We start from the raw sequence: 14596 nt of genomic DNA on the forward strand, positions 1-14596 counted from the left end.
AAGTCAGAGCTTAAATCCCAGATGTAACATCTTGTCTCCTGCCATAAGAGCTTAGCTAATCATTTCCACCGAGCTCGAGGAGTGTTTTTAAATGCCGTCTTTAACCACATTGTAGTGACTGACTGCTATCAGGATGAGTGAGGCGTCAAAACCATGAAGTCATAGCACAAGCACAAACTTGTGCATGAATTTCTCCAGGGTTTGTATATCTGTTGTCCTCTCTATACGTGCAATTTCTGAAGAGCCAATGCTCCTTTTGTGTGTATCATAGCTTTTATGTGTGAAAGTGGTCAGTTTTAAAGTAATATCATTAAGCAAGGGCAAGATATACAATTTTCAGTTCAAGCCAACATATTTTGAGCTGGTGGAAGGAAGAAAACTCAATCTTTTGTGCATCAGTAAGCAAACAATTATAGGCATGACCTACCATCACTAGAGGACAACCGGAGATGTACTGAATTACAGCTGGTTGAAAGCACAACAGATTTAATTATTGGTTTATTTGATTTGATAATTGACACTAATTTGATTAACATATATTAGTAAATTTAACATCTTTACAGTAAACATTATAGTGATATATATATATATATATATATATATTTTTTTTTTTTTTTTTTTTTTTTTTTTTGTTGATGTCTAAGCCAACAACAACCTAATGGAGGCAATTTATAAAACGAATTAAATAAATTTAATAAACAATAGAGATAATGAAAAAATTAGTACAAATATTTTAATGGCAACCAGTTCATTTTTAACAGCGCTACATACATATATACACATATTGTTACCCTTGTATTTGATTCTGTTAAATATTTCTTGCTAGTTATCGAATTTTCTCTGTAACACACATGCCTTCCTCCCCATGCATATTTATACTCCTTGAATCAAAATGGCTTCCAAGAAATATGTAACTGTTAATGTTCTCTCAACTATAAAGCGTAAATATTTAGCATTCTTGGTTTTTTCCAACTGAAATAGTACATTCTTTACAAATTCCACAGATGCCATACATTAGGTGTAGCGTGTATACTGTTTCAGGTTGATGAAAAGTATTCTTTAGACTTGTTCCAATGACTGGTTTTACACTTGTTCCATGTCAGTGGAATTTATACATTTTGCGGATCATATGCCTTGTCTTTCGGATGATAAACACCACACCCCCATTAGCCCATACACCCACAATCCATCCAACCAATCCCAACACATACACACACGTGTATACACACACACACACACACACACACACACACCAACAGAGCTGCATTTGAAGGAAAGTCAGACCAGGCTGTCTCACATCAGCCACACTCCCAGCCAAACAGGAGACTCACAAGCTAATTAAAATTTCCTGCAATGCTCAGAAATATGTACGCTTCCTGCCAAACCCACCATACCTCTCTGATCTTCTCCTGAAAGCAACAAAAACCTTACCTTGTGTGGAAATGCAATTGTCTTTGTTCTCTTTTCAGTCTCATGACGTAGAAGCACACATTAAAATGAGATACAACCCAGTACAGATTTTTTAGCCACCACTCGAGGCCTTCAATATGCTTTTTCTTTCTACTAGATTAAGGGCTTGTTTAAGGACTGCCGCATTAATATGGAATAAATAAGAAGTGAGAGGATAAAAGAATGCTGAAAATAAGTCAGCCATTGCAGTTTGTCACTCATTGCCCCTCCGAAGGTGCCAAATCCTCTGGTGATCGGATTCTGAGAACCAATAGGTGGAGCTTTGGGGCATTTCACCACCTTGGCAAGGGGATTTCAGCTTGGAGTATAGAGCTTCTATTGCTCAAGGTCCTCCCCTGTCAGTGAAATGACATCTCAGTCAAAGAGAACAGTGTGTGTAGTGTGTATGTCCTAGACAGTGTTGGCCATGTGTGTATCCATTGGTGGATAGTGGTGAGAAGGGGAAAAGGGCAAGGAGATGAGAGATGTGTTGAGACCTTGCCTCCCTTGCTGTCTCACTGGGTGTCAGAGTTTCAGTGTCAGTGCAGATCAGCTAACATTTCCAGCCACAGAGGATCCATTCAGAAGAAACTGTGGCACTGTGAAGATAAATGAACATCACACACACACACTACCATGCCACTACCCTGCAACTTTTGAGCTTTTAGCACTTCTAAGGATGAAATCATGTTAGTCATGTCTGTAAAACAGCATACCACCATCTACATATCACAGACATCCAGGACATTCTCTAAACTGTTGAATGCAAGAGGCATATATTTTAGTGGCTTCTATATGTCCTGCCTATGAGCTATATCACTAACTTCAAGAAGCAAGTTCTGAATCCAGACACAGAATGAGAAATCACAACATTCAATTGATTTAAAGATTATATTCATTTTAAAATGTTTTCAAGGTCATTCTGTCTCACTGACAAACTATTAGGAATGTTCTTGCTAGATTAATAGGTCACTGAGCAGAGAAGAACCAGTTATACCCAAGATTAAGCTGAAAGGACACACACACACACACAAAATGGATCTCCTAACAGCTTCAAAAGCACTGTACACTGATCATACATGCCTATCAAGTTCCATTTTTCTCTCACCTTGTGTTTTACACAGGAGATCCTGAACAAGGGTCCCCTTTAACTGTAAAATATATTCCATGGACAAGTGTGCACAATAATATTCTGTCTGTTCTTTAACTTTGATAACATAAGGTTGTATATATATATATATTATCACAAGACACACGAACAAGCAGGCTTCTCGGGTTCACCTGCCAGTGTGTATATATATATATATATATATATATATATATATATATATGCTTTTTTCCATTTTATAATATTCCTTGTAGTTAAACTGTACAATGCTTTTCCCCCCTGTTTGTTTAGTAGTTAATTTGATGTTATCGGTCACATGGCAATGTGAACATGGTGGATGTAGTATGCCTAGATTGTACACGCATATACTGATTAGTACGTAATGTATCAACAGCCAAACAGTTGCTGCTGAATCAAATGCATTAGATACACTCATAGTACCCAATTTTTTATGCAGGCATGGTGTATCCTTTGAAGTCCACCATGTGGAAAAAATAAAACAATAAAAAAAACTTTTTTTGCTTCTTTAAAGGGATGATATTATTTATGTATTTAATATCATTATCAAATGACATTCCATTGTTTTTACTTTTATTATACTCTATACAAGACAACATGATCTGTCAGATAGTGCTGCTAGATTTAGTCCAAGGTTAGAATCGAGTGTAAGTGGGACTTAAGCAAACCCCACTCCCACGCATTTCTCTTTCCTAATTTGTGAATAGTGCTCATATCTATACTTATGTTTGAAGTCTGAATCGCAATGTGCAAGATTTCAATTAAATCCTCATTATGCATGCTCAGCTCCACTCTAAACACGGACCATAGACTGCAGAAGCTGACTGTGGTCCATCACTCATACTTTATGATTCCTGAGGCATCTTGAGGCTATGGGATTAACAGACGATTGTGAGTTGATCTGTGCAGTATGAACAGGCCCCGAGCCTGACCGCAGTGTGTGATTAAGAGCAGCCAAAAAAGCAGAAACAAGGCATTTGGTTTACCGAGTGCTGGGCAACATCACAGCACTAATAGCAAACTCTGTGTGACTGTGTGCTGAGAGTAAACATGCTGCAGTGCTTGGAAGGAGCCCTGTATAAGAAGCATACCTCTGATTTATTAGACATCTGATTTCATTGCATTTAACAATGCTTAGATTTATCATTTGTGAAACGCAGTACTTATTCTCTCTCTCTCTCTCTCTCTCGCAGTGTGCCGGTTGGCTTGCCATAAGAAATGTGAAGTTAAGGTAAGAAAAATATTATAGTTGCTATGCAATCACTTATCTATTTATTATTATTTTTTTGTTCCTGCATCTCCCCCTTCCTGTGTTTTCTTTTAATATGTATTGGAATGTATTGTTGTTTATTATTCATGGTCATGCTTTTTATAAAGTGTATCATAACTCATTATTTACAACACTAGTTGACATTCAGGAATAATAAACAGATAATAAATATTAATATAAACAAAATAAAATATCGGAGACTGACCATCAGACTGTCTGCATTCTTTAGCTCAGAATAAGTCAAAAGACATTAGCAAAAAAAGTACATTACCTTCGTTAATAAGTAACTGAACCCAAGTGTAAATTTTCGCACCCACCATTAGGCTTTTATTTTATTTATTTATTTATTTATTTTTAAGAATTTAAACAGTAAGTCAGTGGTTTCATGCTACACAGTGTGGGGTATTTTTAATCAAGCATGGAATAAATATTAGTAAATGAACATTCTTGTTTTTGGATTATTTTGTCTTATTTAAATAGTTTCTAGCTTTATAAAGTGAATCACCTTGATACTTTATATACCATGTATAAACACTTTGTTAATGTTAACAAACCAAAACTTAGAAACATTATTTATTTTTTATATATCAAATTTCTTAGCATAAATCTGAGCACTATATTTAGATAAATGGCATTTCTGAGCAGGTTTCTTGGAAATGTCCTTCTTGAAATTTGTGTTACTTTGTTAATCCTGGTCATTTTTCTTGAAAACCAAACAAATCTTATCATTGAGGAAATGTCTGCCTTGATAATAATTACAAACTCTCTGGCAGGAACAGAGGCCTTGTCATTCCCCAGCCATCTTATAAATCACTAAACAAATGCCCCCTATCCCAGGACATGTGTAGATATAAAATGTTATATTTAACTTGGCTGACCCTTTACTAGTTCAAGATTAGAGTCTGTGATATGTCTCCAGTGGGGGAATCTATGATTGAGTTGTTCTCAAGCCAGTCAAAGGGGAAATTGTGGGCAGAGGCTTAATGAGGGAGAGAGTTTTGTGAGAGTGTGTGTGTGTGTGAGGGGATTGACTTGGTTTATTGGGTAGAGCAGGGTGGAGTGAAAGGAGGGAGAGAATATTTGAGCATTTGAGGAATGAATGAAGCTAGAGATCAAGTTAGCCCAGCCCTCCACCCTTCCATCACTTAGCCCCATCTGGTACACATTACTGCAGATGGTGTGTGTGTGTGTGTGTGTGTGTATGTGTATGTGTGTGTGTGTGTGTGTAAACAAACTGTGTGTTGGGCACATAGCCCTACCTATGGCTCTGCCACTCTCTGCACCCACAGGAAATTCCAGAGATGTGAACGGGTGCGTCCATCAACTCCCTGCTAAATCACGTGCCTGCTACACACACACACACACACACACACACACAGATCTCCAAAAATCACCGGCACTTTCCCATGCGCGTACAACTCTCTAGACAAGCACGTGTTGTCAGGATGTTATCCTGGAATGAGGAGAGCTTTAGTTATTACTCCCCAAAACCTTATCATTGCAACACACTCTGAACACAACAAAAACAAGTGGGAAATTACATCCTATCAGGTGAAGTAGAGTGAATTGAAGGAAGCTAAGCAGTGCTGAAGAATAATGCAAAGCAGGGAAGTTCCCTTCCTCTCTGTGCAGGCTGGGAACAGTGTCTTGTTTCCGTCATGGAATATGAATAGAGGACAGACCCATCATGCTGCAGCTCTCTTTGATTAAACTGTAAACGAGGCCTGAAATCAGTCGAGCTCTGTTTTGAGACATGTAATAACTTCCCACATGGAAGAATTTCTGGTGTAAGATTTAAGACTATTCTATATCTTAGTATCTTTGGGCCAATTTAATGCTACGGACTAAATAAAAAAATGCTTTGAATGATCAGTTTTCAGTTATGCTGTGTAAAGACTTATTAAGTAGGAGTTCATAATTAAGTAAGTATTAATTTGTGTATTATGGCATGATGTTTCATGTAGTGTTGTGTTAAGACTTTTAATATAATATAAAAAGTAAACTTTCTGTAAAAGTGTGAGTTTGAGTGATATATGTTTTACATTTCAACATTTTGCAGTCTGCCTGATGTTTCACTGATATAAATCCCCACTTCCATATTTAGATAAGTCTCGCACATGGCCGCTGTGTAACCTTTGCTGCTAAAAACAAATTCTCAGACCATTTGTGTAAGACAGACAGAGGTGATGACTGGCACTGGGCCCCTGGCAAAGAAAAAAAAATCAGGCAAACAGCACCAGATTGCAGGAATGACATCATTAGATACAAATATCCTAGGAGTATATTAATGTTTATTCAGCACTAAAAGACTAAAGATGAAAGTTGACCAATCTATGACCTTACTGTTTCCTGTATTTGTGCTTCTGACTGCACAAACATCTTTGGTCTTATTCTTTCCTGTACTTTTAGTTGAGCATGTGCAAACATCGTCAGTGTTATCATACTCCTTTATAGATATATACTTTCCCATTGTGGAGTTGTTTGTGTAGTATTCCACAAAGGTAAAAGGTCCATAATGTGGCCATGCCGCAGGCGCAGGATTGGAAGATAAGACCTGGCTCAGACAAGGTCCTGCAGTGTAGCTTATACAGCTCTAGGCAGACAGACAGGCTTTTCCCAGCACCTCAAACACACCTCTGTGGGTCTGCGCTCCATCCAAGTGTTCCCCTCTCAGACTCTTGCACATTTCCCCACTTCTGATGAAAGCTTAACTGACTTTTGTGGGTGGGGATGGATGCGTTACAGAGCAGTTCATGCTGAGTTCATTAATTATTGGCTTGATTTGCGTTGCAGTCAGTCTGACATGATTCAAATTCCGAGAGCTTCACTGGTCTCAGTGCGATCATTAAATGAAGGTAAGATGGGTTAAGTGTGAGACTAAATTATTCATAGGACTCACTTCAGTGTGCCAGAAGCCAGAGGATACAAGATAGATTTGCATGAATTAAATTGAGGATAACATCTGCACAGAGGCAAACTACAGTACAGGGAATGTAGATCATTTCTGTGCCTCCAAAGCTTTTTTGAATTGGCATCATAGTTTGGTCAGTTTTCGTCCGTGGAGAACATTCAGTTTTCCATATGTCCTTGCTGCCTTCCATTTTTGACGTGTACAATTTGAACCATATTTGGTAGCATGCATGGGCTCCAGAATGCCTATGCCATGACTGCTTTGTTTGTTTTCAACTATAATGTGTGTTAACATCTGTGAATTCTATTTATAGGATCTGCCTGCTCTGCGCTCTCATCTACTCCAAACACTTTCACATAGTTTTCACACTGCCAATGCGTGACTTCACAAAAATAGTTTGGTGTAAATGTCTGTAAATGTTTAAAGTCCCAGGGAATGTAATTCTGTGATCGATGTTGTGTTTATGGGCACATGATATGTAGTTATAATAATTGTGTCTTGGCAAACTCTATATACGATTTGCTAAATTGTTGCTCCTTCTTGTGTCTTGTGGGGAAAAATAGCATAAGCTGTACTGTCACCAATCACAATGTTGTTGTTGTTCTATGTCCTTCCTACATAGCGTTTAGTGTCCTGGTTGCAAAATTCCACTTGATTATAAACACTTGTAGAAAGGAAATTATTTATAATCACCCCTCCGGTGTCACCCAGATGAACATGGGTTCCCTTTTGAGTCTGGTTCCTCGTATATGATTTTTTCTTGCCACTGTTGCCTCAGGCTTCCTCATTAGGGATAAAAATGAGTTTCATTTTAAACTTTGTACTTTTTATTCTGAATTTTTATATTTCTGTAAAGCTGCTTTGAGGCATTGTTATTGACAAAACACAATACAAATAAAATTGAATTGAAATGAAGCTTAGCAAAATGACAGCCAGTGAACAGTCACCGCCTACTTTTATAATACTCTACACTGTAAAATATTTCAAGATGGTTAAACTTAGAAGCAAAAGTTCACCTGCTACCTTCAAATATTCAAAACTTTAAGTTTCCAAAACTTGTCATAAGAATTGGAGTTAAAGAAAAGATTGAATAAAAGTACTTAATCGAGCTTTTATGTTTTACAGTGTAGGTTACTTAAAAGTGGATGCTACGGGACATGGACAGACCACAACAAGACCTTCTAAAAGTTAATTTGTATCTCAAACTCTCAAACAATATCTGTTTTGTTTTCCTTCCATATAAATGGTTGCCATTGTTTGGCCTGGCATTGGACACTGTGCACATAGTGCCTAACTGTGGTTCAATCCTTTTCCTAAACCCCATGTTGCCGGCTCAGAGACGGCGTTTTTTTAGGCGCAGTCGCAGTTATTGAGAGACTTACGACCTCTCTGTTTATTACTTTTCCCTCTTGGTGGAACTGGATGCAGCTCCCTGTTCTGCCTGATGTGATGAACGCTGTAAGGAGCCATGCCATGTGCCAGCAGCCTCCTGAATTTGGCTGTCCCTAGCATGTTTTTCCTTCCGATGCTTTCATAGTGTTTTTCTGACCCCTGCATGGCCACGCAGGAGCCATACGCAGGCATGATAACACTGGATCTATATCCAAAGATGCAGCTTTTCAAGCCAAGAAGAACACAGGGTCATGATGGTGAGTCAGAACTGTTTTTGATTCTGGAGACATGACAGTGACTCAGAACTGGGTTTGGTTGGAGAACGGCTGTGGAGGAATGCCTGGTTCTCATTCGAATTTGTCCTTGCTGTGAAGCACATGTGAGTTCTGGGTGGGTGGAGGACATGCATGTGTGCATTTACGTGCGTGATGAACACAGCTGGCCTTCTGTAATACTGATGCGCTTTTAGGTATCTACCAAAGAAAACAGGCAGTGAAAAGAAGTTTATATATTTTTTAAATTGTAAATTTTAACCCTATGATTTGGATTCATTTTAATACTTATGTAATTATACTTAAGTCCTACACAAGTAACGACAAAACCAATATATAGGATATATTACACGGTTCATTCCCAAATCAAAAGGTGAGTTGAAACCGGAACCAATGAATGATTATGGCTGTTGTTCCACATATTTTGCCCTTCTTCAGCTCAAATCAAAGCCCAGACTCCTCCTTTCTTCTGCTGGCATGAGAACAGTGCACAGGCATTATTTCACTTTATTTACAGCCCACATGTTTTTGACGCCCCCGCAGCTCTTTATGCAGCCGTCAGGCATTCACTTTCAGCATGTGTCCTCGTTTATGACGGCTGGTCTCGTCCTCACCTGGGGAGCAAACGGACTTGATTTATTTATGTGGCTTCATATTTTGGTGTTGCCTAGAAGCCTGTAGCAGATGTGAAAGCAATTAGAATAAAGCTAGCGAATTTAAGTAGACATATTCTCTGAAGGGTGGGATTCTCCAAAATGACTGATTCATTTGGGTTTATTTGTGACTAGCTGTTGTAATCAACTAGCTCTCTTTTATTTGGGCCCCTCCTTACAGATTTAGTAGACACAGTCAGGGGTGGTCTATTCCACTCCATCACAGACTGTAAGAGCACAATTTTTCAGGCAAAAAACAGGTAAACATAATCATTCAGTTTTGCGCTGTTGCTTATTTAGTGCAATTTGTGCAATTTGTCTGTGGTGTGCAACAGTTATAGGTTTTATTTCCATTCTTTTTGATGCATTTAGTGTTCACTAATTAGCATCTTTGTTTCATGCCTCACTCATTTTGCAAGGCTGCTGTTAATTCCTAACACATGCATGTGTCATTTGTAGCAACACTGTAATCTGGCTTCCCTTAGAGTCTACATGATGTGGGTGCATTTCAATTGGAAACATGGTCCTTTGGTGAGAGTCTCTTTAGACAGTTTGTTGTTTCTACCCCCTGTTCTGTCTAAGAGTGAAAGTCAGAAGCACAATGACGGGTAATTACAGTGGCCTGTATAAAGTTTTCTGTCTTATGCCTTGCTTCCAATGACTGTGTTCATGATTATTTGGTGCTTGTTTCCCCATCACTCATTCCAGGTTTTCCAGGGAGAAGGATCATTTGTAACCAAGGATGATTTATTGCCATGGTGTAATTGAAAAACATTGGTTTGTGGGGATAGCCTGGTTGTGCTGCTCCAGTGTATGTTCATGGTGGGTGGCAAAGAGATGTCTTTATCAAGATTCAAAGACTCTTCAGTTGCCCATCTTCACCCAAAGCTGGTTGTCTATAGTCCAGCCTTTTAAGGAAACATCCCAAGCTTTGATTTGGTCTCATGCTGCTTCTGTTTTTTTTTTTTTCATATTCACATTCTCAGAAGATATGGCATGTCTCCAGTCACCTCTTCCTGCAAACAATGGCTTCACACAGTCCCCCTCCTCTCAGGGCGTGCCCATGAACTCTAATGGCGCTGCTCTGAAAGCCATATCCTGCTGCGTTTGTAAGCAGCTCACTCCTTATTTATGGAACCAAAACAATATCTGACCCTAACAAGATAGTCCTAATGCTTTAAGCCAGCAGTGATGATGATGCCGTCAAGCTTTTGTTTCTAAAATTGAATTGCTGAAAATCAGTGTTGTTTGGAATATAAGAACTCCATCAGTGTAAATCAGTAAACTTCCCTTGCTTGCTCTAGTAGTCTCACGCATTAAGAAGGTTGTCTTTCCTGTCATTTAGGTGAAAAAAGTTGAAACAGCTGATGGCATAGACTTGAGAATGGTTCACGGTCTGGCTGGGATCATTCCAATCTAGTGGCGTTAATGGTTACAAATCTTATTGAATTACGAGTCACAGGATGCCTTCTGTCATTCTGACATTCTCTGGCCACGTAATTCAGGAAAAACAACAAACAGTCGTATGACTGATAACATTGATTTTTCAGGCTTAGAATGACTGCCCAAAAAGTAGTTTCTATCCGTTTCGTCATTTCCTGCCTCAAAAAAAGGCATCATACTGTGACTAGTTATATTGGACCTCATGCTACAACAGATTGCTTAGAAACTGTACTTTATAATCTCCTCCCTTCTTTATTTTCAGCAAATTATTAAGTTGTTTCATGTTTCAACATTAGTGCCTCAATTTTATAAAAGTAAAATACCTGAGGCTTGCTTTTCAGCTCATGGGTGCTTTAACTCTGTTGGAATGACTGAAAGGGGGCTATATAATGCATCATTATGCATGTTATGTGTATAGGTGTCATGCTGTGAATATGGCAGTATGCAGGCCGTGACCCTGGCACACTCCACTCGCCGAAGGATGGAAGAACAGCTGCAAGGGCGAATGTAAATCTTCACAGATTACCTGAGTCAAGGGGTCTTTGTTTTATGAGTAATATAAGACTTATTCCTCATGTGTAATTAGATGGGTGACGTGTGATTCTTAAGTGGGGGCAAACAGAATTACAGCACAGTCTATCATATATATATGTATATATATGATATATATATGATATATATATACCTTATATATATATATAAGGCAATTTAAATGCATTTTCAAAGAGCTCTAAACGATCCCAGCCAAGGAAGAAGGCTCTTAACTAGCGAAACAATAAGTCATTTTCTTAGAAAAAAAAAAATTGTATACATTTTAACCACAAAAGTTCGTCTAGCACTAGCTCTGGGATGCGCATCCGTAGTGCCTACTTACTATGTAATCACGTCAAAAGGTCACATGTGATGTAGACAGAACTACAGACCCAGTGTTTACAAAGCGAATGTGCAAAGACCAAGGAAGTGCAAATAAGTCAAACACTTTTTACTAACAAAAAGGGTAGACATAACTTTGTATCATATTAATATTATAATATTTTTTTTCTTAATATTATTAAATTATTTTATTATATAGTTTTATTTTACATACATGTATATTATTTTTGATTAGGGAATAATATATTCTAATATTAAATTATTTATCACTGGATTTTTGTCAGTTTAATAAATAAACACTAATCCTAAGCTTTGAGCCATCATTCTGTCTATAGAATAGTCTTGCCTGTTACATTGCTAAGCAACAAAATGTTACTGTTAATGGACTACACTTGGTGCTGTAAGTAATAAGTGAATAATTACTATTAATAATTGTAGTGTTTTAGCATATATTTTTGTTGCAGTTTGAAAAAAAGGGGCGGGAAGATGGTTTTAGGTGCTCTAAATTATGTTGTGCCTAAGAACATCCTTTTCTTTGAATCATTGTAATTCACTGCCCCAAGTGGCTTACTACTTTATATGGCTCCTGTTCACAGATCTTGAGCTTGACTATGAGACATGTTTGGAAAATTGTTTCCAAATTTAACATTGATGTGTAGAATGACATTTGATTGCTGTCTCGAAGAAGTGTTACAAACAAACAAAGATATTTTTGAGCGCTGATGCTGAACAAAAAGGGTGTGTCTCCAGTTTGTAGTAAGCCTTTAAAACTAGATTGTTGGAATGGATGCCTGGGTGGATTCATTCAAATTCTTTTAGTGTTAGACCAATGGAAGGAGTAGAATTTGGCGCAAACAACATGAGTCAGTCTTGTTTGGTGACCAGGGTACTGTTAGTTTACAGTAATTGAACAACATAACAGAGCATTTTGGAGAATCTATGTGTACAGGGACATACATATATGCCAAGCAGGACTGCATAATCCTTAGGACATGGATTTTTTAATCATGTCAAGTGCTAGTCATTAAGATTGGATGACAGTTAGTACTTTTCTGTGTCACCATTTGAATGGTTTATAGGTTTGTATTTAGTATTATGTAAAAAACCCTGTGATGATACACGAAGTTGCTCTTTAGTTACTTAAGACAGACAGAAGTGGGAGAGAGATATAAGCGATTTTGTAGGAGCTGGCCTTTAAACCATGTGCACAGATGATAAGGGGTGTTAGTTGCTGATCAACAACACTTGTAGCACAGCGGCCCATTTGTCCGTGTAAAGTGATTGCAGATGGCCTCTGTCCTTGATCTCTCCTGAGCTGGGAAGCGAAAGAGCACAGCTTTATTCACTCAGCTGATGCATCCAGTCCAGTCCCTCAGGTGCACTGGGATGTATTAGTGTAATGTTATGTTGTCTTCATGCTTTGCTCATTGTGCAACAATTTTTTCAATCTTTTGACTCAGTGGTGCAGTCTTAGATACAGAAGATAAACAGAAACGCCCAAACCTTTGGCAAGGAGGTATAATCAAGACATGGAAAGAATGTACACAGCAGGCCAAGCGAGCACGAGCAGGGGCTGTTACTCCCACAAGAGTGCGGAGAGGAGTAAAGAGAAAGGGAAAAAGTTAGACAGCGAAAAGAGAGGCAATCACTGCCAATTATACAGAGTCTTATTGGAAGCAGACTTTAGAAAAAGCAGTGGCATGGCCTGCAAATTGATTTTATGTGGAATGGAAGCACTCAGCTAGGTAGAGTTTATTTTGTTGGTCAGAACATCCTTAGATGACCACAATGATCAGGAGCCATTTTTTCATGGGAAAACATAAGTCTTAGTCAGTGTATAGACCTTCACGACCTTTACCGTTCTTCCTGTACGCTGCTGATTCCAAAATACCACACAACCTCTATTGTATTGTGATATATTTGTGCTATTCTCTTTATTTGATGATTCTCTACTCCTCTTGTTAGTTAAAATTGACAGAAGTGAGGCAGCAAATCCCAACCTCTACCTTTATCTTTTGGTGTGATAAGTGAATGAAAAGAACAGCACAAACTGTCCATTGGACTAATATCATTTTCTCTTCCATCAGCCAGCAGTGAAATCAGTGTCTGTGGTGCAATAAGACCACGGTTTCACCCCCTAATCTCAGAACGTGTCATCACTTTTTATCCCCAGAGCACTGTTTTCACTGCTGGTCTTACATTCAAACCCGGTGGTGTTGATCAAGAAAGGATCTCTGACTCCGCTCTTCCTATGAATAACCTTTAGAGACTCAGCATCAGAGATAGCTGTGTCAGAGTCTGGCCCATCTCACACTCGCCTGATTAACAGCTTTCTAATCAGCACTATTCCTGCAGGCTTGCAGAGCTCATCAGCTAATCCGATTCTCGCCAGCTCGTCCCTCATCCGGTAATTGCTTGAGTAGGTAGCTTTAGCTAGGAAAATAATTAAAAGCAAATAATTAAATAAAGCCATCAAATCTCTGTCACACAGAAATCCAGAAGTTTCTCTCTTACTGAAGAGAGCAGGCTGGTGGTGGGAATTAGCTGGTGCCCAAATTAGCTAAATAAGGACAAAAGAACATCTTATTATATACATACTGTTAGTTACATGTTCAATATATAAATGTACAAATGACTCACTTTGGAGTTCTTGTACTGAAGAATATTTGCTTCTTATAACCAGCTGGATTTGCAATGGTATATTACAATATCTGAAGGTTTTCCTAAGACATGTAGACAGTATCTCAGTCAGTGATTATCAGTACTTTTACAACTATGACCAGCTCATGATCACTCAAAAGAGCTTTTCAAATAGTTAACCCTTGGTCATTTAAAACCCTGGCTAAACAGAATCCTGGGTTATCTTCTTTCACACTGCAAATACTTTACCTGGGATTAACAATTCATTCTAGGTCTTCTTAATCTGACTAATCTTCACACTGTACATTCCTAAACCCTGGGTTAATATTCTTATCGCATATTTGCAGTATCAAATAACGGCTTGACTCCTGCTTTCACATCTGTGAGAGAAAAAAGGGCATGTCTGCTGTTCTGCGCTTGAGCAGGTACTATTGTCTTTGACAGCTCTGTGTGAAAAGTAACAGGTATTTGATTGCAAATAAATAAATACATAAACAACCAAAAAAAATATTGAATAGTAAAAAATAATAAATATTTTCCGTCAGTTGTTTCCAAAAACTCTCATCG

General features: G+C 38.2%; 1 protein-coding gene across 10 annotated transcripts in view; it reads left to right on the forward strand.

Moving 5' to 3' along the window:
- The window catches only part of tns1b (tensin 1b), a 233015-nt gene that overhangs the window by 125381 nt on the left and 93038 nt on the right, over nt 1–14596 (forward strand). For all 10 annotated transcript variants that reach the window (XM_058391898.1, XM_058391893.1, XM_058391897.1 and 7 more), the window contains exon 3: nt 3769–3806. In XM_058391898.1, coding sequence (XP_058247881.1) covers nt 3769–3806 — 38 coding nt within the window. The remainder of the gene's footprint in view (nt 1–3768; nt 3807–14596) is intronic.

Source organism: Hemibagrus wyckioides, linkage group LG06 (assembly GCF_019097595.1).
Source record: "Hemibagrus wyckioides isolate EC202008001 linkage group LG06, SWU_Hwy_1.0, whole genome shotgun sequence".
Lineage (NCBI taxonomy): Eukaryota > Metazoa > Chordata > Actinopteri > Siluriformes > Bagridae > Hemibagrus > Hemibagrus wyckioides.